Raw genomic sequence first — 26,124 nt, 5'->3', positions numbered from 1 at the left:
ATAAAAATATTATTGCCTCTTTGGCCTCTTGACCGACACATATTCTTCTAAATAAATTAACTTGCGAAAAGTGGATTACACGGGAAATAAATGTGAAGATGGCACAGTTGTTTGCAAAGCAGGAGCAAAAGCAATTTGCTTGAGATTTAAAAAATATATATATATATTTTCCATAAATGGAAGACCTCATGCCTCATTATATAGGGGCTAGGGACAGGGTAAAACAGGGAAGAAATTAATAGAAACCTGACAGAGATGGATTGGTACATATAAGTGAATTAAAGACTATTACTGGCAGTGCTCCACTGTGATAAAGCCTTAAGTGGTATTACAAAACGCTTCTGCTAATCAGTGCCATTGTGTAATCTATGGGGAACAGGAATGGTAAAACATATTCAGGTAAATTTCAAACCCAAACTTCAACGATTCAATATTTACTCCTGAATCAAAAAATACAATAAAGTTCCATGAATGTGCAACTTCTGTTAAATGTTCAGTTCCTCTTTAAGATGGCATAATTAAACACAAAGAGAAGAATGACAGCAGCGTGCTGACCGTAGTATGGAGAATACCCTGGAGTAAATGGTTCTGTACTTATGGAAGTGTGTGATGCAGGAAAAGATGCAAGGCAGAAGCATGTAGCACACCTGTAAAAGTCAACATTTACCCACTGTCACTGTATCTGAAGTATAGTAGCATTTCCCCATATTTAATAAATATAGCGACAGAGTCCTGTGGCACTGTATAGACTAACAGATGTATTGGAGCATAAGCTTTCGTGGGTGAATACCCACTTCGTCAGATGTATTCACCCACGAAAGCTTATGCTCCAATACGTCTGTTAATCTATAATGTGCCACAGGACTCTTTGTCGCTTTTTACAGATCCAGACTAACACGGCTACCCCTCTGATACTTGATAAATATAGTGAGTCTATAGAAAGAATAAGAGGTAGGAAAATACTTAATGTGGTTAAACATTGGTGATGACTGTGGCCAAAAACACAGAGTGTGCAGGACAAATAGTCAAAAGCCTGGAGATGAGAAAAGAAGAGGTTTTGGAGAAAATTTGGAAGGGCCCTGAAAGATACATAGCCCTGGAAATAAGACGACTAAACCACACTGAGATATTAATGCATTGCTGTACATCCAGTTGATCCATTCTTTCCAGATATGTGCAACCAACTGGAATATGTACCTGAGGATTTTTATTTTGCTTCATTAGAAAATATATTTCAGTATGAAAAACTAAGATGCATCTTGTGGTGGGGAGGGATGATGCAGCAGACAGCTTTGATGGGTGTCAATGAGGTGTGCACACCAAGGTTTTGGCAGCTGGCGGGAGGGAGGGATGGAAAAGAGGAAAGTGTGTTCAATTTTTCCTCTCCCACTTCCTCAGCCATGGAACACTCCTCTCCTCCTCCTCCCAGGTCACCCTCCCTCTTTCAGAATAAAACCTAACGTGTACAGTCAGTAACAGGTGGGTGAAAGAACAGTAGTTTTCTGTGTCCTCTCTACTGTTTTCTCCAAGTCCTCTAGCCCCCATCCATTTACTGCATTTTCTGCAGATAAGGCTACATTTATTTATTTAGTAGTTTTTTTTTTCTGGCTCTTACTGTATTTCTTCTGTTTCCTTTTTTATTTCTTTGTTCCTACTAAGTTCCTCAAATCACTTGGGCTTTCTGTTCTTATACCTTCTATGTTTTGTTTTTTTCTTTTGGCCTTTTCCTGTTTCTCTCCTCTACCCTTCAGTCTTCTCTGCTTTTCTACTCCCCTCATTCTCTCATTACACCACACACATTGTCTCTCATTCACATGCTGGCCCAGCCAGGTCAGTAGCCTTGTGTGGATGGTGGAGGCTGACCAGCCTGTAGGCTCACCACTCATAGCACTGCCAGGATTCAGAGTGAGTCTTTGATTCCACATGGATCTGTTACTACGCGAATGGGAGATTTCACTGGGGGGGGGGTCGTCTCATGGAGGGTATATCATGGGGTTGACATATAACAGACCTGGGTCAGTGAGGCACACATGCTCTCAGCTAACCTGCTGTCAATTTCATTGGCTCAGCTAGCTTTTGGCTCCTTCGGACGGCCAGAGTTTGATGAGGTTTACATAAAGTGGGGGAGATGTCTGTTTTTTGTAAAACACACAGGGACACTGGGATAGATATTGAGGAAAAGGGACATTCCTTTACTCAGGGACACATGGGTACTCTGGGGTGGAGAAAAAGGCAAGCATGGATATACAGCTGAAGTCTATGCTGAAATTACCACAGATGAAAACAAACACTAATAAGCAGTGATTGGTTTTCCTTTCTATACTGTAGCGTCAAACCTCAAACCAGCCCTAGCACGAATAATTAGTGAGTAGATGAAAATATGCAAAAGGCTTCATCCTCTACGGGTTCCTGAAGAACGATAAAAGAAAGACTACACAGCAGGAGGGACCCAGCCTGCTTGCGTCAGAGCTGCCAGAACAAACTCACCACATTTTATGTTAAGTCATTTTGGAAAAAGTTCTAACCCAATCAATTCTTGCAACAAAACAATCTTTCCAGGGCGAGTGCAGTATGGATCCTATTGTCAGGGAGTGCTTACTGTACTATGATGACAGGGATGGATTTCCATTTGCAATACAGCTACAGACATCAATACAGCAGGGAGTGGGGCTGTATCACTGGTTTCTGTCTTTTATCCATAAAGTGCCTTCACAAGAAATCATCTTGCAGAAAGATTAATATTTTACATGCCCCACATGGTGTTATGTTTAGAAATGGAAAGATGAAAACACTCTATTTGTTTAACCCCCACCCCCACCCCGCAAATAGCTTATAGCTATTGGACCCAATACATTTATCAGTTCTACAGTCCCTGTCTCTGAAAGTTCTGCCTTTTGCCCATTAAATGCTTTTATAGCAATTTAAGATTATTTCTGCTATTGGGCCAAATCCTGAGAGATGCTGAGCATTTGCAAATATATCCAGGAAACTGAAGACAATAGACCAGATCCTCAACTGGTATAAAATGGCATAACTCGATTGACTTCAGTGGGGGTGCGCCTATTGACATCAGCTGAGGATCTAGCCCAATACCTTTATGCTGCACATCAGGGAATTTCTACAGGTGGGATAACATACAGGTTTCCTACTAGCCTTAATGATGGGATGTTGTATCTCCTTGGATGGTCTCATGAGGGAGGGCAAAAGCAGCAGCACATAACATTCTCTAGAGGAGAAGACTTGGGGCAACTCATGGGAATTGCAATGGTGAACGGAAATGGACTCTGAACCGATACGTACGATACCCCTTAGAGATTGCAGACTTGACGGTAACAGAGTAGCACAACACAGTGGCATCATGTGTAACTTGCTTTCATGTTTGACAGTGAAAGTAATTTGTTCTGCCATCAATACTGGTACCTTCTGCACAACAAAAGCTGGAATTAGGTTAGCACAATTTTCTTTTGTTACTGTGAATAAGCCTAGCGTCTTCAAATTTTCCTTATGAATGCAGCCTACAGTCACTTTCACTGCTATGATCTGTACCTGCTCAAGAACAATTACTTCCTTTCTATATTATGCTGACCAGTCAATGCCAGTTTATGTGAATTTCTTGATGATCAATGCCTCATCTTTTCAATAGGGCTATTGTAATTGTATTAATATTTCTTGTTTCTTTCTCACTCTTCCATGGAAATCTATAACATCTGCTCAATGATCTCTCTTTTACTGTTTCTGTTTTTCATTTCAATCCAAGCTCTACCTGATGTGAGAATTGAACTACACAGGCTGTATAATTTCAATTTTGTATCTACCTATTTTACTAAACCTTCCTTTATTCCTCTTACCATTGTAGTTTCTATTTTCTAAAGTTTTTCCATTTTCTAAAGTTTTAAATATCCTGATTGCATAACATCACCATGTTCTGACCCAATCCTTAAAAACATTTGTTTTCTACAAAACATACCAATAAGTGCCTAATAATCTTTTATCCTGCTTCACCCTATTACCTTCCTCTCCCATATAACATTCTGTCTTGCCTCCCAAACCTGCTATCTGTTGCACATTTGTACAGTGTTTTGCCCTGTTCCCCTACTCTTACTTCTCTTTTGTTGATTTTTCTTATTATTTAGACTAGTTCCCTCATCACAAAAATCTGCCAAATCAACAGAATTGTCACCGCAAACAGCCTTGAAACTACAACGAGAGTACTACAATTACAGAAGAGACCAACATGTATCACAGGATGGGTCTGGTTAAACAAGTGGAAGCAAGAGATTACATGTCACTCACCACCCTGACACCAGCAGTGAAACTAAAGAGGAGAGGCACAGGTCACAATCTGAACAGTTTAGCCTAATACTAAGTTTATATAAACTTCCTGATGAGGGAATGGGAAATAAACCACATAGGATGGAAGGAAGCCAGTGACATTTCCCTTCTGTATCCCATATCAATTCTGCTCACTCTATTCTGCCACCTGAAACCAAGCATCCAGTTAAATCACTGCATGACGAATGCATCAGCTTCCGTTAGCTGTGCATCTGTGAAAACACAGCCCTCTCACCTAGGTAGCTAGAGCATAGGCATCTTAGAAATGCTGTAGCATGTCCTGCCCTCTTAACCTCCTGTGATTCCCCCCTCTCTTTTAATTTGTTAGTCTCTAAGGTGCCACAAGTAGTCCTGTTCTTTTTGCGGATACAGACTAACACGGCTGCTACTCTGAAACCTCTCTTTTAATTGTCATCCAAAGCCAAACACATAGTTCCTGCCTAAAGATTTTCTGTAGCTTCCAAATCCCAGAATCTATCATGTGTAACTTTTCCTAGCCACAAATAAGCCAATACTTTTGGGCTGCAAAGGCCAAATGCTCACATTGCAGATCAAGGAAAAGAGAGTCATTTTTTATATAACCCTGATAAGAATATGGGTAAAGTTTTCAAAATAACTTAAGTACCATTATCAAAAGTGGCTTAAGACATTGAAAGTCAATGGGCCTTAGGCTTCTAAATGTCTAGGTCAGTTCTGAAAAATTGAACTTATGTGCTTTTGAAACTTTTACCCCATATCTGGGGCTGCTCAGCACAAGAACAATAATTTATGGTATACACGTTCATTTATTCCTCAGACCTCCTTCCAATATGACTAGGACCCTACCAAATTCACGGTCCATTTCATGGTCATAGGATTTTTAAAATCGTAAATGTCGTGATTTCAGCTATTTAAAGCTGAAATGTCACAGTGTTGTAATGGTAGGGGTCCTGACCCAAAAAGGAGTTGGGGGTGGTGGTGTCCCAAGGCTGTTGTAGCGGGGGGTTGCAGTACTGCTACCCTTACTTCTGCTCTGCCTTCAGAGCTGGGCGGCCGGAGAGCGGCAGCTGTTGGCCGGGCACACAGCTCTGAAGGCAGCTCGCCACCAGCAGCGCAGAAGTAAGGGTGGCAATATCATACCATCCCATCCTTACTTCTGCACTGCTGCCTTCAGAGCTGGGCAGCTGGAGAGTGGCGGATGCTGGCCAGGAGCCCAGTTCTGAAGGCAGAGCTGCCGCCAGCAGCAGCGCAGAAGTAAGGATGGCATGGTATGGTATTGCCACCCTTACTTCTAGGGTGCTGCCTGCAGAGCTGGGCACTCAGTCAGCAGCCACCACTCTCCGACCACCCAGCTCTGAAGGCAGTAGCGCAGAAATATGGGTGGCATGGTATGGTATTGCCATCCTTACTTCTGCGCTGCTGCTGCTGGTGGCGAGCTGCCTTCAGAGCTGGGGCCCAGTGAACAGCCGCCGCTCTCCGGCCACCCAGCTCTGAAGGAAGGGTGGCAATACCGCAACACCCCTAAAATAATCTTGCAACCCCTCCGGCAACTCCCTTTTGGGGTCAGGACCCCCAATTTGAGAAATGCTGGTCTCACCCATGTAATCTGTATAGTAGAGGGTAAAAGCCCACGAAAGACCAGATTTCTCGGGGGGGAGACCAGATTTCACGGTCCGTGACGTGTTTTTCTTGGCTGTGAATTTGGTAGGGCCCTAAATATGATCCATTAACACAAATTCCTTAGCTGGCACCTTTTTTGTGTACCACCAGTATGAACTCTGTAAGGAACTTCTATTCAATAACCACATCTTTTCTTAGTGGGAAGGAACAGAACATTCCAGCCTTCAAGTTCTTCTCTGTTGTGAATCTCAGGTGAGACGAACAACTGGTTAGCGCAATGTGCAGCATACAAACCAAATGCTGCCAGTTACCATCTGTAATGAAAACATGAACAAAAATTGCTAGCTACTGCAGAAAGGCTGCAGTTACAGTTGTGGCTATGTAGACACAGCTCAAAGGCTCCTACTGACAGCACTGAAATTGCTTGAGGGATCCTGAAAGGCAGATAATGTACTATTTTCTTCTAGCCAGCATGAACAAACTTTCTGCTGAAAATGTACAACAAGAAGTACAACAATCTGTTTTATTATACGTCAAGTACAGATTGTGTGCCCGATGCTGTGTAGAGCACATGGAATGCCATGATCCACGCTCCAAGGTGCCAATCTAAGTAGACAATACAGTCAAACAGAAAATACACCTGGTGACCAAACAATGGTGGTGGGGAGGGGTTGTTTCATTTTTAATAGAGTACAGCAATATATTTTGATAAAAAGGATTAAAATTGATAGGCTTTGCAGAAAATGTATGTTTTGAGCAGCGATTTGACCAAGCATTAGTGCATCAGTGAAGGAAGTTCCCAAAGGCAAAATAGGAGAAGGAACAATAACTAGCAAAGGTGAAGTGTACAATAGGAATAGATAGGCAGGAGGCATAGGTCATTTACGATAATTAGTATTCGATTTGCAATTAATATAGTGAAAAGGGAGTGGCTGTGAAAGCGGCTTGAGATGTAGCTGGACTTTCACAAAAAGGCCCAATCCTGTGAGACTTTTAATCAGGTTAATTGGTGTAATACACATTCTTCCATTCATTCGGCCTTTCCTTGTGTGCAGCAGAATAAAAGCCGCTGCATTTTTCCACTCATGTGATGCTGCCTGAGATCTCCAAACTGCAATGATTACTCAATTTACATCTGATTTAGAGTCTTAATATCTCAACTGTGATTTTACATAACATTTCTGCTTTTGTCTCTCATTTCCCTAATTCATACATAGACTGAGAAAAGCGTTATCTAGGAGAAAGTACCCTACTGCCCCAGGAGGTCATTTGGATTTCAGTTGGGTTTAAGGTTTCAATACTTTTTTCTATCTGGTAGCACAATATATTTCAATGGTTAAAACATCATATTTTCATTCATCTACATAAAAGTGGACCAAATAAATTCTGCCTTTAGACCTTCATATGCAACACTCACTAAAGTGAATTGAGTATTTCATGTGAATATCTGAGGCAGCATCTGGTCAAATACTTTAAATTTTTTATTTTATCATTATTAATATGCATGAACTTTTCATACAAGTATTAACAAATCTTATTCATAACCTGAATGTGTTACCTTTAAAAGTCTCATTTGTGTTTGTCAATCTTTTATTCTCTGGTCAGGCCCAATATTTTAAAGCGGAAAGTTAAGTATTTCTCGTAGTTCGGTGCTTTAGTCTTCAGCCCCCAAAACAATGGGTAACTGAAGGAATCATCTGAAGGCAGCTGGGTTGGACCAGTATAAGTGGGACTGCAGTATTGTTATTACTAGATATATCAAGCGTGAAAAGGAAAGAACCCAGCTTGACTACCAGGGCTTCTTTTCAATTGCCTTGCACTGTGTATAGTAATATACACAAGTGTAAAACTCTACTATTCTGAGCTGGTCGAGTACATTACACCCAGTTTGCATAATTGTAGGCAACTGTAACAAGAAGCATGGCAATGCTTGCAGCGCTCTGTTTAATGCAGATTCATATTCCCTGCACCTCCTCTCCTGCTCATCACTCTTTACCCTGAGCTCACACTCCCACCCCGCACCAAACCTGTGCTATGTAGGATCAAACATTAATTTAGTAAGCGTCAACATCCCTGTAAGGTAGCTAGGAGATACATACTAGAGAGATTACTTTGTCCACCACTGAAATGCAACCACCTCTGAGGTGACACATGGCTGTTTAACAGCGAACAGCAACACTGTCCAATTGAAATTACAGGAGAAATTTAGGTAGGCAACACATACTTACTAGAACATTTGCTACTTTTTGAACAGCAGAGTGAAGGCTATATAAGGTTTTCCATTAATGTAATTTCAATATTTTTCAGTGAATTTGTTTTGATCATGGTTTTATCTCTTGTGTGTGTGTTTCAGTCAATTTAAAAGTGGTCAACTTTTACTGGAGCAAATAGCCATAGAAAGAGAATTGCAAATGGCATGTATTTGCTGATGAAAATATTCTCCCCAAAGTCCTTGCAACTTAACCAATCAAGGAAAAGAAACAAACAATCACAACTATACAACACAGCTCAAGTTCTGAATATCTATGATCTTTCCATAAAGTAAACATTTCATAAACAAACAACCAGATAAACTGAATGATGACTCAATGTGAGGAAATTGTAATTTACTTGCACATTATTTTCTCAGCCTCTAGTGAGTATCGGATTTGGAATCTGGCAAAAAAATGAGGTTAATACCACTGTTCTTAAGAAAAATACCAGGTGACCTGTACTGATCCCAGGATGTGAAGATTTTGATTTTACACTGCATTCAAAAGACAGCATCTGAAACTTCATGCTGCAACGTTGGTTCATGACCAACTCAAAGGGAAGACTGACATTTACTCAATCACCAACACCATTTCCTGTAGTGCTAGGTGTCCTTGGAAAGTCTCCTGTCCAAACACTAAGCTGTCACAACTTTGCTTAGGCTAGTGAGATCTTATGAGCTTACAGCACAAAGTACTGGAGTGCATAAATGAGGTTATTTTTCTCCATCTGAAAGAAATTCGAAGAGTGGAAGATTTAAAACGATATCCCTGTGATATGATTTTTCCCTACAAATTTCTTCATTATATATTATATTCAATTTATGTTTATAGACAAATATACAGAGTCTACCTACATGAAATAGAGACAAATTCACCTGAGTTTGGGAATGAAAGGTTTACTTTTTAATTAATAGTCCCTGATTTAAGACTAAGCTGGACATGAAGAGATGGGACTTTTTAGTTTTCCAGTACTAAATATGTTGTGGAGAATTAAATGTGTGCACTGCACACACACACACAAAAATTGCAAACATCTAGAAGATAATAAGGTGATAAGTAATAGTTGGCATGGATTCGTCAAGATCAAATCATGTTAAACCATCCTAATAGCTTTCTTTGATAGAGTAACATGCCTTGTGGATGGGAAGAAGCGGTAGATGTGGTACAGCTTGACTTTAGTGAAGCTTTTGATACTGTCTCGCATGACCTTCTCATAAACAAACGGGAAATACAACCTAGATGGAGCTACTATAAGGTGGATGCAAAACTGGTTGAAAAACTGTTCCCAGAGAGTAGTTATCAGTGGTTCACAGTCAAGCTAGAAAAGCATATCAAGTAGAGTCTCGCAGGGATCATTTCTGGGTCCAGTTCTGTTCAGTATCTTCATCCATGATTTAGATAATGGCATAGGGAGTACACTTATAACGTTTGTGGATGATGCCAAGCTAGGAGAAGTTGCAAGTGCTTTAGAGAATAGGATTAAAATTCAAAATGATCTGGACAAACTGGAGAAATGGTATGAAGTAAATAGACTAAATTCAATAAGGACAAATGCCAAGTACTCCACTTAGGAAGGAACAATCTGCTGTACACATACAAAATGGGAAATGACTGCCTAGGAAGGAGAACTTCAGAAAGGGATCTGGGGATCATAGTGGATCACAAGCCTCAGCAGTGTAACATTGTTGCAAAAAAAGCAAACATAATTCTGGGATGTATTAGCAGGAGTGTTGTAAGCAAGACACAAGAAGTAATTCTTCCACTCTACCCTGTGCTAATTAGGCTTCAGCTGGAATATTGTGTCTAATTCTGGGCGCCATATTTCAGGAAAGATGTAGACAAATTGGAGAAAGTCCAGAGAAGAGCAACAAAAATGATTAAAGGTCTACAAAACATGACCTATGAGGGAAGATTGAAAAAATTGGGTTTGTTTAGTCTGGAGAAGAGAAGACTGAGAGGGGACATGATAACAGTTTTCAAGTACATAAAAGGTGGTTACAAGGAGGAGGAAGAAAAATTGTTCTTCTTAACTTCTGAGGATAGGACAAGAAGCAATGGGCTTAAATTGCAGCAAGAGCGGTTTAGGTTGGACATTAGGAAAAACTTCCTGTCAGGTTAAGCACTGGACTAAATTGCCCAGGGAGGTTGTGGAAACTGCATCACTAGAGATTTTTAAGAGCAGGTTAGACAAACACCTGTCAGGAATGGTCTAGATAATACTTAGACCTGCCGTGAATGCAGGGGTCTGGATTAGATAACCACTCGAAGTCCCTTCCAGTCCTACGATTCTATGAAAAACTCCTTTGCTAACTGCCCATGCCTACAAACGTGTGCCTTAGACTCTCTGGCAGAGAGGGGGAGAGAGAAGAGGAAGTCTGCAATTATGGTATTTCCCCAAGCACATGCTGATGCAAAGTGCTGAAGGTTATACAGATTTCTATATACTGTGGGAAGCAGTGGTGGGCTTTCCGAGCCATTTTTCTGCCTCCTCTGACCCTGGCATTGGCAAGAAGCTGAACTAGCTCCCACTGGTAAGTTAGAGCAGCCACCAGACGTCTCTAGCTTATGTCAGATGAAACAGTCTCCTAGGAACCATTCTGAGTCCAGGATCATAGAACAGTGGCATGCATGAGCCCCATCTTTGACTGTCCCCTGTGTGCAGCAGAATGCATAGACCCAGCTTTATAGCACTGGGAAACTCCCCTACATCAAGACAGCTTGAAGTGCCCTCTGCATTGCTTGAGCAGTACCAAAGAGAATTACCCTTAGCCGAGGATCTCAATCTCTGTCTCTGCAACTAAACTTTCCAGCAACAATAACAAAACAACTTGATTATTACTTTTCCAAGTTCCATTTTAATCCCAGGTTTCCTATGAAGTATGCCTTTGGCTTGTAAGCAGTCAATAATGCAATCAGTTATAATTCTCTTTGACAGCATCATTTTAAAGATGTATCTTCAAAAAAAAAAAAAAAAAAAAAGGGTCACAGCTTAGCATAGTACTCCAGAGAAAGCGAGGCCATTACCAACAAAATGTTTTGACTCTTTAGATGGCCAGACAGCATAGTCTTTGAAAAAGAGCATCCGGATCGTAGTGAAATTATTGTCTCAATGAAGGGCAAGCCAGTGATGCTACGGGAATGAAACTCTGGGGTTCTTTAGAGGACCAGGCTATGACATATTGGAAAGTGCCAACTGGACTGCGGCATCTGGGAAAGAAACCTGGTGATTGGACAAAAGGATCATCTGTCAAATAAGCTACACCGTGCGTCAGTCTGGCTCCCACACCCAGTACAGTACTCAGCTCTGAGCCAGAACATTCTGGGTTCAAGCCCCAAACCAGCTCTGTACTGGAGGTGCCCTTCTTTGTGGACTAGCAGTATGCAGCTTGCTGAGTCTGTCAGAGCAAATTCTGTTTTAGTAACAATGTAAATTGGAACTAGAAGCTTAAAACCCACCACTTGGTTTAAATGCAATGTCATCCCCTATGAAAGGTGGGAGAGGATTGCTGACATCAGTCAGTCATAGCCACATATCAGACCCTCACTGCTCACTGGTAGGCTTTTATTACACTTTCTGGTATATATAGCAGCAGCAGATCTAAAATGAGAATCACTGAGAATCAATGGGATGGGATTCGTCTGTCCTCCTGTCCAGTGCAAGTACTGCTACTGTAATAAACAGAAATCTGATAACTTCATACTGTCAGCACAAAATGAAGCGCTGACCTTGACCTGTGTAACATCATCCAGTAATTTTTTCAGAACTCCTACATACCGTGCTACCCTGCTATGATCTAATAAGAATCTACAAGTAATTAACTGGAATTTTTTGAAAACCGAAGCCTTAATCAAATATGTATTCTTATCAGGGTTCCAAGGCAGCAATAAATTGGGACATTTAAAAAACTGGGATCTAATCCAATCTGTGATCTGATCAGGGTTCAATGGTTATAATAAATTGGGACTATTAAAACTGGGATCCCATCCAACACTTTATTTTGTCTAAACCACAGGACCTAGCTGTGCTGCAAAGTCAGGAATATTCAATGAACAGTAATGCCAGGTTGGATTAACCCTTAATAAATAGTGATACCAAAAAACATGGGCGTCCCAAACAGGTCTGGTCTTCCCAGAACTGAGCTGGGAAAGAAATCAATTACCAAGATTTTATCAGAGACTCAATATGACCATCTCCAGGTTTTTATTTTTATTAAAATAATAATAATAATAATAATACTCCAAGACTTAGCAGACTATCGCACAAAAGCCACATGGGTTTGTTAGCTATCTGTGTGTGTAGGTTTTAAAATATACCGTACAGTTAAAACTCTTAAAAGTTTGTTTTTGACCACCACAAGCATTCACTTTTCATTCCAAACAATAGCTGGCTGTTTTATCAGATTGCAGCTCATGTGGCTATTCCGGTTTTCATTTTCATTTCCAGTAACATACAAATCCTCTGTAATTAAATAAAATGAAATAAATGCTGATAGAACAGGAATAGATTTTCCCTCACTAGCATTCTCTCAAAATGTTTTCTCTCTGAATGTTTTTATTTCTGTAAGACGCATTTAGTTTCTACAGGAATCACGCAGCTGCAAAATTAAATTTCAGTTTGCCAAATATCAAAAACACATGTATTGATTTAAACTATGAGAACGGGCAACAAATGCAGCAGCCGATAAGACAAGGGAGAAGGTCTCACAGCTTTTGGAAGGAAAATTTAGAATCTTCAATGTAGAAATTGAATCCAATTAACTTTCTCCAAATTTGAGATTTGCTCTTACCTACCTTCAGTTCAGGCCAGTTTTTGAAAATAAGGACCATTTCCTTTGCTTTCCTTCCTTTCTGCACAAAAACTTAAATGCTACTTTTTGAAATCTCCTCAATTAATTTCAATGAGAAACACAAAACTAAGGTTTAATTAACAAAATAAACTAGCTACCTCTCATAAGGAAGCAGTGCAGGGCATTAGTCTGTACACAGTGTGTCTTTATATTCACTAAGTCATATGTTCTTTATTAAAATCACCCCGGTGTCAATGAGGAGCTTCATTTAGGGAAATTTTATTCTAACGTCTGTAAGATGTTCGACTGCTGGAAAGGAGACTTTGGTCTCAGCAGGGATGCTCCAGTAAAATCATCCTAAACAAACAGGAAAAAATAGTTCTCTTTCAACTGATACTCACTTTATTTGCATTTGAAAAGAGAATAAATTACTACATGTAAAACTCAAGTACCTAATATATTTTTCTTGTTTGTTTTACAATAGTTTTCAAATGTTAAAAAATTAAAAGGCATCCCTACATGAGCTAGACAGAAAAGGAAGGGAAAAAGCCTGGGTTGAAAAATTAAACAAATAAAATGACCACCTCTTCAGTACTTAATAATTTACTAAAACAACAGCTTGTTTTTAAAATGTAAAAAATGACAATTTGGTAGTAACTGACTCTGAACACACTAAAAATATAAATTTGACTCAGGTTGATCAACTTTAAAAAAAAATCAGCCTTATACATAATATTTGCTTTTATTCCTTTTATGGGCAGATTCTAGCCCTTTGGAGCTGATGTTTAATTATGGCCAAAGCCTCCGAAGCGCGAACAAAATGATGAGTTTATTTAAAATAGGGCCTCAGTCCAATGAACCATTGACTTGCATTAGAAAGGACAAACTATCAGCTCAGAGAATCAAATAGCTGGGTAAGGAAAACCTCCTAATACAATATTGCCATGAAGTTCTAACATTCTTCTGTGAGGATTTAGTCATATGTGCTACTATGAGCAATGAAAGACTGAAGGAGAGTGGAAAAAAGGAATAAACTGTGAAATTTAGAGGAGGTGCTGACTTCATATACAATTAGATATAGATAAGGCTATTACTGAGGAAGTAAGACTAACATCCTAAATTCCCATTAACCACTTCAAGCCCATAGTAGCATCAATCATAGAATGTAATACAGGTTTCAGAAAGAAAGGGTAGGTTTTTGGTTGAGGCGGTAGATGGTGAATCAGGAAATTTGGGCCCAGTTCCCAGCTCTGATAGAAACTTCCTTTTGTGAACCTGGACAAATCACTGAATTGGCATCCATAAAATGAGAATAATGATGCTATTTTCTTTCTCCCAACCTTTGTCTTTTATATCTATCCTGTAAGCTCTTGGGGGCAAGGTCTAAGGCTTAGTATTTTACAGCATCTAACACAACGAAGTCCTGATCTTGGTTGGGACCTCTAGGAACTACTTCTAATATAAACAATAAATAATTAGAGCTGGTCGAGAGTTTTTCAATGGAAGGTGCCAATTTATTGAAACAAACTTTTTGCAGAAATTTATCATCTTCGTTGGGAAGGTTTTTCAGGTCCAGGAAGCAATTTCTAGCCAAAACCACAGAGAAACCCACCCCAAAATAGCAAATAGCCTGGTGGTTAGGGCTGGGCTATAGAAGATCCAGGTTTTAAGTCCCTGCTCAGCCTGAATTGGACCTGGTTCCCCTACATTGCTGGTCAATGCCCCAATGACTAGGCTACAGAGTCAGTCTCTCTCTGGCCCAGTGAACATTTAATTAGTTCTTTCTCATGTTTTCATTTCAAATTTCAAAACCTCAAATTTCTTTTGCAGAATGGAACTCTTGCTTTCCAGCCAGCACTATACATAATAATGATGATGTTTTACCTTCACATTTTAGCATAGGGTGTGTTGCTGGTACAAAACTGGTACAGAGAAGCAAGGAAAGGAAACACAGAAAAGAAAGGATTAAAAAAGAAAGACGTGAAATGGCAATAAGGTTTACATGGGTACAGCAACAACATTTCACCTTGTAAGGGTCATATATGCAGCCTGATGCCCACTGGACTTTATGAAATATGATCTTATTGGGGGGGGGATATTTGCACTTTGCAAAACTCCAAAGAAATCCTACTCTTCTAAGTTGTGAATGCACTTCCTACTGGAAAACACACCCCACAGAGATCTTGTGCCTTTGGAGGCATGCCAAACGTGCAGTGCATGCAAAACCAACCTCCCAACATCATGCAAGGTCCACACAGCTGCTAGGATGCTGAAATGTAATTGATCATTAATCCTATCCCACCCACCCCAAAAATCAACGACTTGGACCTCTGCCACTAACACCTGATATAGATAGCTCAGGGTCTGAAAAAAATGTGTCAGAGCGATGTACACACACGTGTGGTGAAGGAGTATTGGTTAGTGTGGTAGACCTTTGAAAAACCCAGGCAGTCAGCATTTAACTGACATACAACCTCAAGCAGCCAAACTAAGTTTGTTATTCTAGGGATGGAATTGAGACTTCACAATAAAAATTACTCGTGTAACTATTCATGGAAAGGTAAAATTAGATAGGTAATTAATATCACTTATGAAAGTCAAAATTAGAAAAGTAATTAATACTTTGCTCAAGGTTAGTTAGGAGATTGTCTTGTTTACAGTTCTGTAGTCTATCACTCTACAGTCAAGTACTTGTTAGTTTTGTCATAAATACATTTCACTCCAAACAAGAGTGCAGTTGAAAATATGATGCCTACATTCTAGTAAATCTTTAGTGAAGCTTGGTTTGTTAAAGATGAGACGACGTATGCAGAATTGCAGTTAGTGAAGTCATAGTAGCAGCGAGATCTATGGTGTAGGCTCTCCGCATGGTTTTCTTTGCCAATATGTGCATTAAAATTTTAGGCTTGAATTACATTATACATTATAGGATTACTGAATCTTGGGACACAGTTATAAAACTCATCTATACTGTCTTCATAAGCATCATCATTAGGTGAATAGTCAACAACAATATAAAGTACTCAATTTCATTTAAACTGGGTTACTTATCTTGAGCTGATCTTAATCAAACCCTCATATCATTCTTGCACAGGAACGTGTGGGAGAAAACCAGCTACAGTATGCACTTTTCCTTTATCATTGCTAAAATCTTTGCCATCCTGCGAGCAGTAGTACAAGATAGGGTTCAAGAGTCAACTAGTAGATAGTCTTGAACTACCAAACATAGAGAACTATGTTCTTGTTTTAGTTAGAGAAGCGTCATGACCTGCTTGCATATACAATGTATGTTATACCACTTTGGGGATAATACGAGTATTTTTTTTATGTAAGCAGAATTACCTGAAGAGGAGAGGGTGATATTTCTATTCATTTGCATTGTGGAAGAAGAATCAAATAAGTGAGTTAAAAATATCAGTTAAGTTCACCTGCTGTTCTCCATTTCAGTTCAAACACTTCCAGGGCAGAAAGTTAAATCATTATTAGAGAAGAGAAAACAGAATGATGAAGACATTAGGCTGCCTGTTTCTAATACACCCGTGCCGATTTACTGTCAGTCAGTGACTATGGATTTTTAAAAAGCAGTTAACACGAAAGAAATGTTAAGAACAATTATCTCATGTCCAGTTGGAACATTAGCCCGTTAGACAGAAGGGCTCATTCCTTTCAGTCTGCCAACATTTTAGTAAATGACACTGGCCCTTTAACAGATGGGATACATACTTCTTAGCTTGCCAGTATCCTAATAAAAGACACTGGCTTCTTTAAAATGAAGGACACATACCTCTCAAATTGCCAGCATCCAAACTGGGAATCAGCAGTTTAAAATAAAGGTGGCACTCAACTGCCTGGCAAAACCAGGGACATGCTACAGAAATTTTAAAGCAAATGGTATAAATCCTACCCTGAAATTATTTAATTTAGATAAACTACCTATTAAAACATTGGGTAAGTATATTCAATATCAGTACTGCAGTAACTGGATAGCCCACCATCTCCTGAAATGAGTGGAATAAATATTATTAGTGACCTTTGGGATATTTTCTCCCATCAAATCCCATTAGTCACCAGGTCACATGACTAAAATACATTGTGCAATAGTCTCCCAACTGGGTAACAGTGCATGAAGGGAGGCTAGATGTCTCAAATGGCTTGTGACCAGCAACACAAAGGTAGGGCTGTCCCCTTAGCTCTTGTGTGTGTGACATCCCTGCGAAGAGAGAGAAGGCAGCTGCCCGGGTACATTGAGAAAGCAGCGATGCCCATTTTCTCCCCATCTCCCAACGAGCAGAATACTCTAATGAGGGTAGGAGGGCCCTGCAGTGTGCCTCCCTCCCCAGGTAACACACATTACCACAGCGTGGGACGTCTCATATGAAAAGCACGTGCCACTATTGCTTGAGCTAAGAGACTGCGTCCCCTTGATGGCAACTGTAGCAGTCTCATTAACCTCTTACGTGCACCTAGGGTGACCAGATGTCCCAATTTTATAGGGACAGTCCCGATTTTTGGGTCTTTTTCTTATATAGGCTCCTATTGCTCCCCACCCCCTGTCCCGATTTTTCACATTTGCTGTCTGGTCACCCTACGTGCACCATCTACTGGAGGGGAACAAAGACCCACCTTGTGGGAATGTGGTTGCACCCAGAAGGCTAGTCTTTATTGGGGAGCAGGAGAGAAGCGTTTGCTCACCTTCGGGGCAGCACTGCAAGGATTACCTATTTTTCCAGGCTTTTTCAAGAGTGGGAACTCAGGAGGGTGGGAGTCAGGTGAAGTAAAAGCTATTAGTTCTATTGGGCTGGAAAGGCAGCGAGGTTGTTGAGATTATGGATGGGACAGATACAGTCAAACCCCGCAATAAGGCGCCCCGCCATAACGCGAAATCGCATATAACGCGATCACAATTTGGCCCCCCTTTAAGACACACAGTAATACAGTACTGTATGTACTGTACCAGTGGTCCGCAACGCCATGATGGCTGCCGGGACATTGATGTGCCCCCGCCTAGTGCCAGGCAGGGGAGAGAAGCTGCGGCCCCGCGCCTGCCGGGGACAGAGAGCTCCAGGGCTGCGGGCGCCGGTGCTCTCTGTCCCGGGCAGGTGCGGGGCCGCGGCTCCTCTCCAGCTTCTAGAGAAGCCGCGGCCCCGCGCCTTCCGGGGACAGAGAACAACAGGGCTGCCGGCGCCGGTGCTCTCTGTCCCCGGCAGGCACGGGGCCGCAGCTTCTCTCCCCTGCTGGGCACTAGGGGCACTAGGCGGCGCACATCAATGCACTGCCTTGGGGACCACTGACGGGCTTGAAACCCCGCTATACCGCGACCCCGCATTTAGCGCGATGTAATTTTTTGGACCCCAAGCATCGCAGTATAGCGGGGTTTCAGTGTATATTTTATGAGAGAGGGAAAAAAACAAAAACAGAAGTAAAATAAAACCTCCTTGGTTTACAATGGTTCTTCAGTCTCAGGACTATGGGGGCTAGAGGAAGAAAGGGAACCTGGAGGCCCATAAGAAGCTGCTCCTACTGCCTTATGGAGGAGAGGGGGAGCCCCCAGTGCACAGAGCTCTAGAAGTAGCAGCTTGTAGCATTGGGAGGGACGGGAGGAGAAATGAGGCCAGGCCTCAGGCAAAGGTCCCCTTACTGGCATTGGGTAGTGTGGGCCCTGAAGAGGAGCTGCTGCACCAGGCTGGGCAGAGAATGCATTAAGCACTATCAGAGAAGTAGAGGAAGCAGAATAGATGTTGTTATGCAGTAGCCCAGCATGGCAGCAGCCTCAGGAAGGGAAAACCAGAAGTCTGGCCTAACAACGTTGCACTGCAGAGACCGACTGGCAGAGGGCTGGGATGGCATATCACTGGCCTAGGCCTGGAACAACTGCCCTGGCTTTCCCTCCTACATAGGAGGTCCTTGCCGTCTGTTCTTCTAATCAACATAGATGTTTACACGATTTACTCACCTTTCACGCTCATCTTTCATCTTTTCTAGTTCTTCTTCTCTCAGTGTGCTGTGTTTTGGATTTCCCTTCTCGTCAGCTTTCCCACCTTTCTCCTCTTTCTTCTTTCCAAATCTGATTAAGACATTAGGGAAGGGTCAGGAGAAGAGGAGAGAATTAGTAGAGGAAAAATGCAATATTTATTGATTAGACAACAAAGCTGGAGATTTACGCAACGATAACGTAGTGAGCGATTGCCTAGAGTAAGGGATCTATCGCAATAATAAAATTAATTACCAATAATTCTGACTATAGACCATTTACACAATATTTGATCATGAATGTATTTGAACCTTGAGTGCGTTAGAGAAATGACCACACCGCAAGACCTGAAACAAAAGCAGCTGCTATGCTAAGCTATTATTAGCATACATTTCAAAGTAGCTGAAGTTTCTTCTTACCAGAGAATACGCTCTCTGAAAGCGATCTTCAGAGCAATCATATGTGCCAACATACAGAGTTGACCACGTTCTACTCCTATTAGTAAAAATTGTCACTCGTTCGCATATGGCTTTAATTTAAAGGTACAGGGTTGATTTTTGTTTAAAATCACAGGAAGGTGCAATCAGGATCAAAAATAAATCTTGCCCTATTGCAAGATGAGAGAGAGAGCGACTTCACAAAAGTCCCCTCTTAAATGTTTTACTTTCTATCTAATAATATATTATTATTTAATATTGATATTATGAGAGTGCTCCAGAGATCCCAGTCACTCCTGGGGTTCCATTGTATTAGGCACTGTACGAAGATATGCAAAACTATATTCCTTTCTTCACAGAGCTTGCAAGAGGTTATTAAGTGGCAGAGCTATATTTCATTTCTCATTGAGTTAGATCTTGAGGTTGGACACACACGGCATTATGGGCTAACCCTCCCATCCCCCCAAATTTGAATTCCTGAATTTCATATGTTACAAATGATCAGTCATTTTTATCATATTGCAACCTTCCAAGTGCCTTTACATGCAAATTAAGGCTAACGATTTACAAAAAATATTTCTTCATGGAGCATGCTGTATTTTAACTTCATTACTACGCCTCACAACTTTTTGAATAGTTCTATGGAAGTCAGTAAAATTTCCTCGGTGATCTTTCCTTTATCCTTTTTTATTTTTCATTTCAGTCCAAACTGCCTTCAGTACGATAGCTGAACTACACTACATAGACTTACGTTGTACATCACAGACCTCCTTTGACCAAAGCGGAATTACTGTGACTGTTCAGTCAGACTACGTCTACCTGTGGAGCTAGAGGTGTGAGGTCCAGCTCAAGCAGACATGCTCACATAAAAATAGTAGTGTAACCATGGTGTCATAGGCAGTGGGGAGTGGCGGTACACGTGGGGTCCCAGCGGCTGGTCCCCTGCCCACTCCCAGCTCTGGCCACAGCTTCCGCCCCCTTACCCCTCTACAGGTCCCCCCTCACAGAGACACAGCCCTGCCCCCAGCCTCAGCTTGGGGGAGGAGGGGCATGGACAGAGGTCAGGGGGCTGGCTGTCAGCACCCCCACTACTAAAAATGTTCCAGCGCCACTGCATGTTTGTGGGTGAGTGAGAGAAAGAAACATGGTGAGGGTGGAGGAGGAGGGGGAAGCAGCAGAGGTGCCAGGCAAGAGGACTTGACCCTCCCTTGTAAAGGTACAGAAGAGATCCAGGGTGGCTCTTTGCAATGGAATGAGGAAGGAGACTGGGTATATTGGCGGTATGGTGGATGTGTCTGTACATACCTCATCTTACTCTTCCCCACATCTCTGCAGTAGCAGCCACAGCCCCAAGTCCTATTTAAAGCAGTAATGGCCTGCTGCTCCAGAAAATACATGCCACTTTTTTAGGGATCCCTGTTCCAAACACACACCTGACCCACAAACCACACTTGGTTCTCCTTCTATAGGCCCATCTCACTACGGTGCTATCAGCATCATTCAATTTCATAACTGTGCTCTTTCCGAGCAGAAAGTCTACACTCTGGCTCCGTTATCAGCTTCTGGGTTCCTGTGGTCTCCAGAGACTCTGGAGCTGCATACATGTGAAGGGGAGTTTTCCACAATCTAAGGGGGGAACGTTGCAGCTAGGAAGAGACGGGTAAGGGCAGGCATGTGGGTGTGTATACCTATATGCGAGAGAGTGATTGAGAACATGCGTGTGTGAGAGAATACTGAGCAAGAGAGATGGACACAGAGACTGGTGAAAAGACACAGGCATAAAAGAAAAGCTAGATGGGACCTTGCAGATGTTATTTCATATAGGAATGGAGGGAAAAAACAAACCAAACCAAACCCACCTACACACCTTAGTCCAACACCTGCAGGATGGATGGGAAAAGAATCTGTTTTCCAGCACCTGCATATTCACTGAAGATCTCTCATGGCAGTATCCTCAAGAGAGAATGTATTAGCTCTGGAGTCCTGGCCCTGATCTGACTCTGGCAGTTTGTTTATATTCTTCCTGCCTACAGTTCCCCCACAGTATCAGTTAGGGCTTTGTGGAGTCTAGTATTTGTTTTGAGTATTTATAGACGTTGAAAACATTATTCTTGGGCATTTTGTGTTGCTGTAGGGAGGTAAAGTTAGATATGTAGCATACCAAAAAAAAAAAAAGATTGAACCCCTCTGACTTTCAAGTCTGGGTATTATTTGTTGCTTACAAAAGGAAATATTTTTTTAATAAAATGATAGTTTTGTTTGTAATAACTGCCAGTTTGACATCTCTTTGCACAAACACTGCTGTCTGCTAGTATAGCGGCTGTTGCCACAAATTGGTAAGGTCAAATATAATTATAAACTAGCAATGGTGGGTTGGTCTTGATGAAAACAAGTTTTTCTGCTATTTTTGACTACACCCTAGAGCTGTGTGGGCTTACAATATTTACCTTCCATACTAAATATGCAATATGTTGCCTAAGGCTGGGGAAATGTTCTGATTTTGGCCTCTTCCGTTCATTACTAAACTCTTAAAAATCTATTCCTTATTATTATTATTGTTAATTATTATGATGATGTTTTGCAGAACAGCAAAAATACAGCATGGACATTGAGAGAGAGAGAGAGAGAGAGAGAGAGAATATATAAATTGCAAAAATTCAACACCAATTTAAAAAAACATATGTACTGCATAAAACCACAAAATATCCAGCATCTTCTCTGACTGCATGTATACATCATTCCCTGAAAGTTATGGTATTTGCAAAGGTCTGTGTTCTCTGATGTGTTCTAAATTACCACAGACTTATGCTGATGAAATTAACTTCTACTTATTGTAATTTTGCATAATTCTGTTATTTCTCTAACGTTTGGGGGACAAAATTCTTTCCTTGCTAACCTCACATTGGGCCTGATTCTAAACTCCCACTGAGTTTAATGTATGGGAACAAGGCTGTTGTAACAACTGTGTTATGGTATTAATCAAGTTAAGATGAAAATTTTGTGAAAAGTGAATGGCTTTTGGCCTCGAGGCTTACAAAATCTACAGACAACAAATAACTGGATTACAGTAAAACCTGCTTTTTATATTAAAATGATTGATATAAGACCGAAACCATTAGTGAATAAATTTATTGCACACCAATCTTTAAAAGCTCTTTCCACTACACTGTATGTAGCAAAATTCTCTTAAGGTACTATCTGACAGAATTGTTACTTATTCAAAAACTTATATAGCAAAGGGAGGAATATAATTAGAAGACCTGAAAAATGAATAGATTGTATACATCTGCTTGGATTATTTTGTGTGGAATGAAACCACTTAAAATAATAATAGAGGGGAAAAAAACATGTAGCAAAGTTATGCATTTATGTGTCCTACGCAATATAGTGATTATCTGGTGTAATGCCTGTGAAGGAAGTTGTAGACGTAGAATCATTAGTATGCTTTTCACTATACAAGGGCAATATTCCAAATGCTCTGAGCACACTACTCCTGCATGCAGAAATAGCGAGGGATTTTCTTTACGTGATCTGCCCTCAGAAAGATGAAAATGAGTGAGTCATCCTCATGTGAAAGCCCATGTACTATTCTTGCAAACGTGTTGTACTACTCAGATGGATTTCCCTTTGCTAGCATTAGCTTTACCCATTGAAAGAAATCACCAACGTCCTGAGAATAATTAAGGTATTTTCCATTAGAAACACTGAGTGAATCAACTCTTTGAATACCAAATGTGTGATTTCTTACTGGAATATTTATGACTATATTATTGGTTCTGGTATATAAAGAGGGAATGTTTATATTTCTACAGTGAATGTTAAAAGATTGTGAAAAAAATGCTACTGGACTGTTCATTCTGTCAATGTCTTCATCCCTTTTTAAATTTCAAGATTTCAAGGACAAAAGCAAACCTCCTGTTCTATGGTCCTTCCCTGTTGTTCCTGGGGAAAATGTCTTAAATGCAAGACCTAAAACTGTGGTCATGGCAACATTTCATTTCTGTGTTGAACAGTGAGTTTCCAGATCTCAAATGTGTTGATATTTGCTTCAAGGATTAAAAAGCAGGGAGGTCTATAAAGTCCCCATACTTCTAAGCAGGAGAAACATCTGCTGGGTACAGTCCCAAGCAGCTTGCTAGCTAAATTCAGCAATTGGGAATTCTTTAGTTAATTAGGTTCCCCCTATCGGTAGGTGTCACTGCAGCTAATAAAGAATGGAACTGCAAACATCTGTGGTGAAAGAAAAATAATTCAACTGGTCCAAGACATGAAAAAACCAAACACGCACATATCCCAACAATGCCATGGCATCTCCAGAAATTATTTGGGAAAAAACCCTAGAGTGAGTTGTAAAGTGTATATAACAGAAACACCCATTTCACAGCAAATGAACAAAAAACCCATGCTGAGATTATTAAAGCAGCTCCACTATGAAAGACTAGAAATATAAAAATAACCCTCAAAATTAAATCTGAATGCAAGTAAGATGGGTGAGCAAGAAAGATAAAGATACTAATAAGGTATGATTTTCAGGTCCACACAGGGACTATAAAAAGCTTATTAACTGCTGCTACTGCCGTGTGTTTTAAGTTATTTTATCCCTCAGCTTTACAGCAGAAGAAATACTCTCTAGAAGCAATGCTGTGCTTTGATTAATTACTTTCATACATACACTTTTACAGGGTATTAGACATTGCTGTAAAGATCTTTAGTGAGTCAGATTAACTGCTTGTGATTACTGCTCTAGACTCATTTTATGCTTATATTTATTTTAACAGCAATGTTAATTAAATATTTGTTTTATATTTTTAGTGTTTTTCTAACTACCTAAAAGGGTTGTTATTAAATGTTTACTTATTGGACAGAAGCTAAGCAAGCCGTATAGTATTATTGGGAGAAAAGATTTTACTGAAGCTACTGTACTACAGAGACTATATAGCAGGTCTCAGTAGAAGTAGCCCACGATTGGAGAACAAGTGCACTCAACACAAATATAAAGCACAAGTCAGTCACAGTTTAAAATAAAGCACTATAGAGAATAATTGCCTCTGCTCAGCAAAGGCAGCTACCCGCCTTCCTTTTCTTTCATGCCTGGCACCACCCTTTCCACAAACTATGAGGGAGCAATAGGAGCTGTAAGCAGATTTGGTTTCTTTTGCCAGCAGGGTGTGGGTTACATAGACATCTTGGGATTCTCAAATCCACTCAACCTGCTATGGATCACTTCAAAAGCTGCACTGAGCACAGAATTATTTGCAGATGGAAGTAGTTCTAAGCAGTAAACACAATCAAACTATGCATTCATATGGCTGCTGAGACAATCTGAGGAAAGAGAAAACTGATCTGGTCACAGGCTAATGAATTTAGTTATGTGCGGTCCAGGTCAATTTATTGGATTTTCTGTAACTATAAATCTGATGTGAATGTTTTAAATTAAGCTCTAAATTCAGCTACATTTTGGTAAATCAAAGTATGCTCATGCTAACCATCTTCAAACCCATTTTGGAGAGAGTTCAATTGCAGCAATAAAACAATGGTGTTTAGCTGATTCCAGGCAACAGGAAAAGGAAAGGTTAAGCAGAAAAAGTTGATATTCAGAAGATTTCTCTCTTTATTAAGGATGAAGCAGTCTCATTAAAGAAGCCTACATTATTAACACTAATATTGGTTGCTGCTGGTTTTTTATGCCATTTTGAGAGAAACAAGGACATATTTTTTATTATATTCAACTGTTGGGAACAAGACTAAAATGATGGAGCTTTCAGATTCAGTCTAATGGGAGTAAAATGTATCTTTTTAACAACTCTGATTAAAAACAAAAAAACAAAAAAAACCCCACCCTCTACTTCTTTGATGCTCAAATTAGCATCTTTTCTCCAGCATGCTGAATTAATTAGTAGAGTGACAAAGGAATTAGTCCTGATAGGATCAAAGCTGAAACCATATTTGCTGGAATTTAAAATTAAGAACATAGAGCATTAACCCTCCATATTCCATGTAACTTTCTACATCCCATACTATCTGCCTTCTGAATTCCCTGACAAAATAAACCAATAGTGCAATATTTTTCTACTCAAGTTCTTCTAGAAAGAAAAAGACTCTTGACTCAAAAGTTGCCACAGCAGAGAACTTTTCCATTGGAACATGCAAATCTTGAAGTGTTTATTTTTACATACAGCTGATTACGTAAATTCAGAGGCATCAATAGAATGAAGCAAACAGAGTCCAATAGCATTTATATAAATGCTTGGCTCCCAAAATTGTTACTACCTTTAAGGGTCAGTCAAGAAACTCCTAGTATCACATCTTCTGAGGAGTCTCTTTGCTGTAGTACTTGACAAATAAATATCTATATTAAATGCAGAGGACCAAATTCAGAAGCTAAATGTCAAATGCAAGACCTACATTACACAGTGAAGCTTAATACTGTAGCATCCATGTGAAAAGCAATAAAAAATGGTCATCTAGAATTAAATGTCTCCTGATTTTGGTGTTTTGGACAGAATACAAGCTCCAATATCAGATAAACAAATACACCCCATCTAGTCTTCTGCGAGTCAGCTCTTTTCCATAGATGTTGCAGACTAAAGGTGGTCTAGACAGGTCCCCTACAATTTTCTCTCTAGAATCATCGTCATTATCCTTACGTCTATATGCCTCAAATCCCTCCTTTTAAATGTTGAATTTGTCCTCAGCTTCAATAGCAGTGAGCACTGTACCACATTGTGTGAATTGGCTGGTAGGAA

General features: G+C 40.3%; 1 protein-coding gene across 1 annotated transcript in view; it reads right to left on the bottom strand.

Annotated features, from left to right (window-relative positions):
* PARD3B (par-3 family cell polarity regulator beta) overlaps positions 1–26,124 on the bottom strand; it is a 657,306-nt gene that overhangs the window by 100,437 nt on the left and 530,745 nt on the right. Inside the window, exon 19 of the mRNA XM_065413438.1 lies at positions 18,924–19,034. Coding sequence (XP_065269510.1) covers positions 18,924–19,034 — 111 coding nt within the window. The remainder of the gene's footprint in view (positions 1–18,923; positions 19,035–26,124) is intronic.

Source organism: Emys orbicularis, chromosome 11 (assembly GCF_028017835.1).
Source record: "Emys orbicularis isolate rEmyOrb1 chromosome 11, rEmyOrb1.hap1, whole genome shotgun sequence".
In the NCBI taxonomy this organism is placed as follows: Eukaryota; Metazoa; Chordata; order Testudines; family Emydidae; genus Emys; species Emys orbicularis.
The sequence above is the reverse complement of the archived record's forward strand: the minus strand, read 5'-3'. Positions and strand labels throughout refer to the sequence as shown.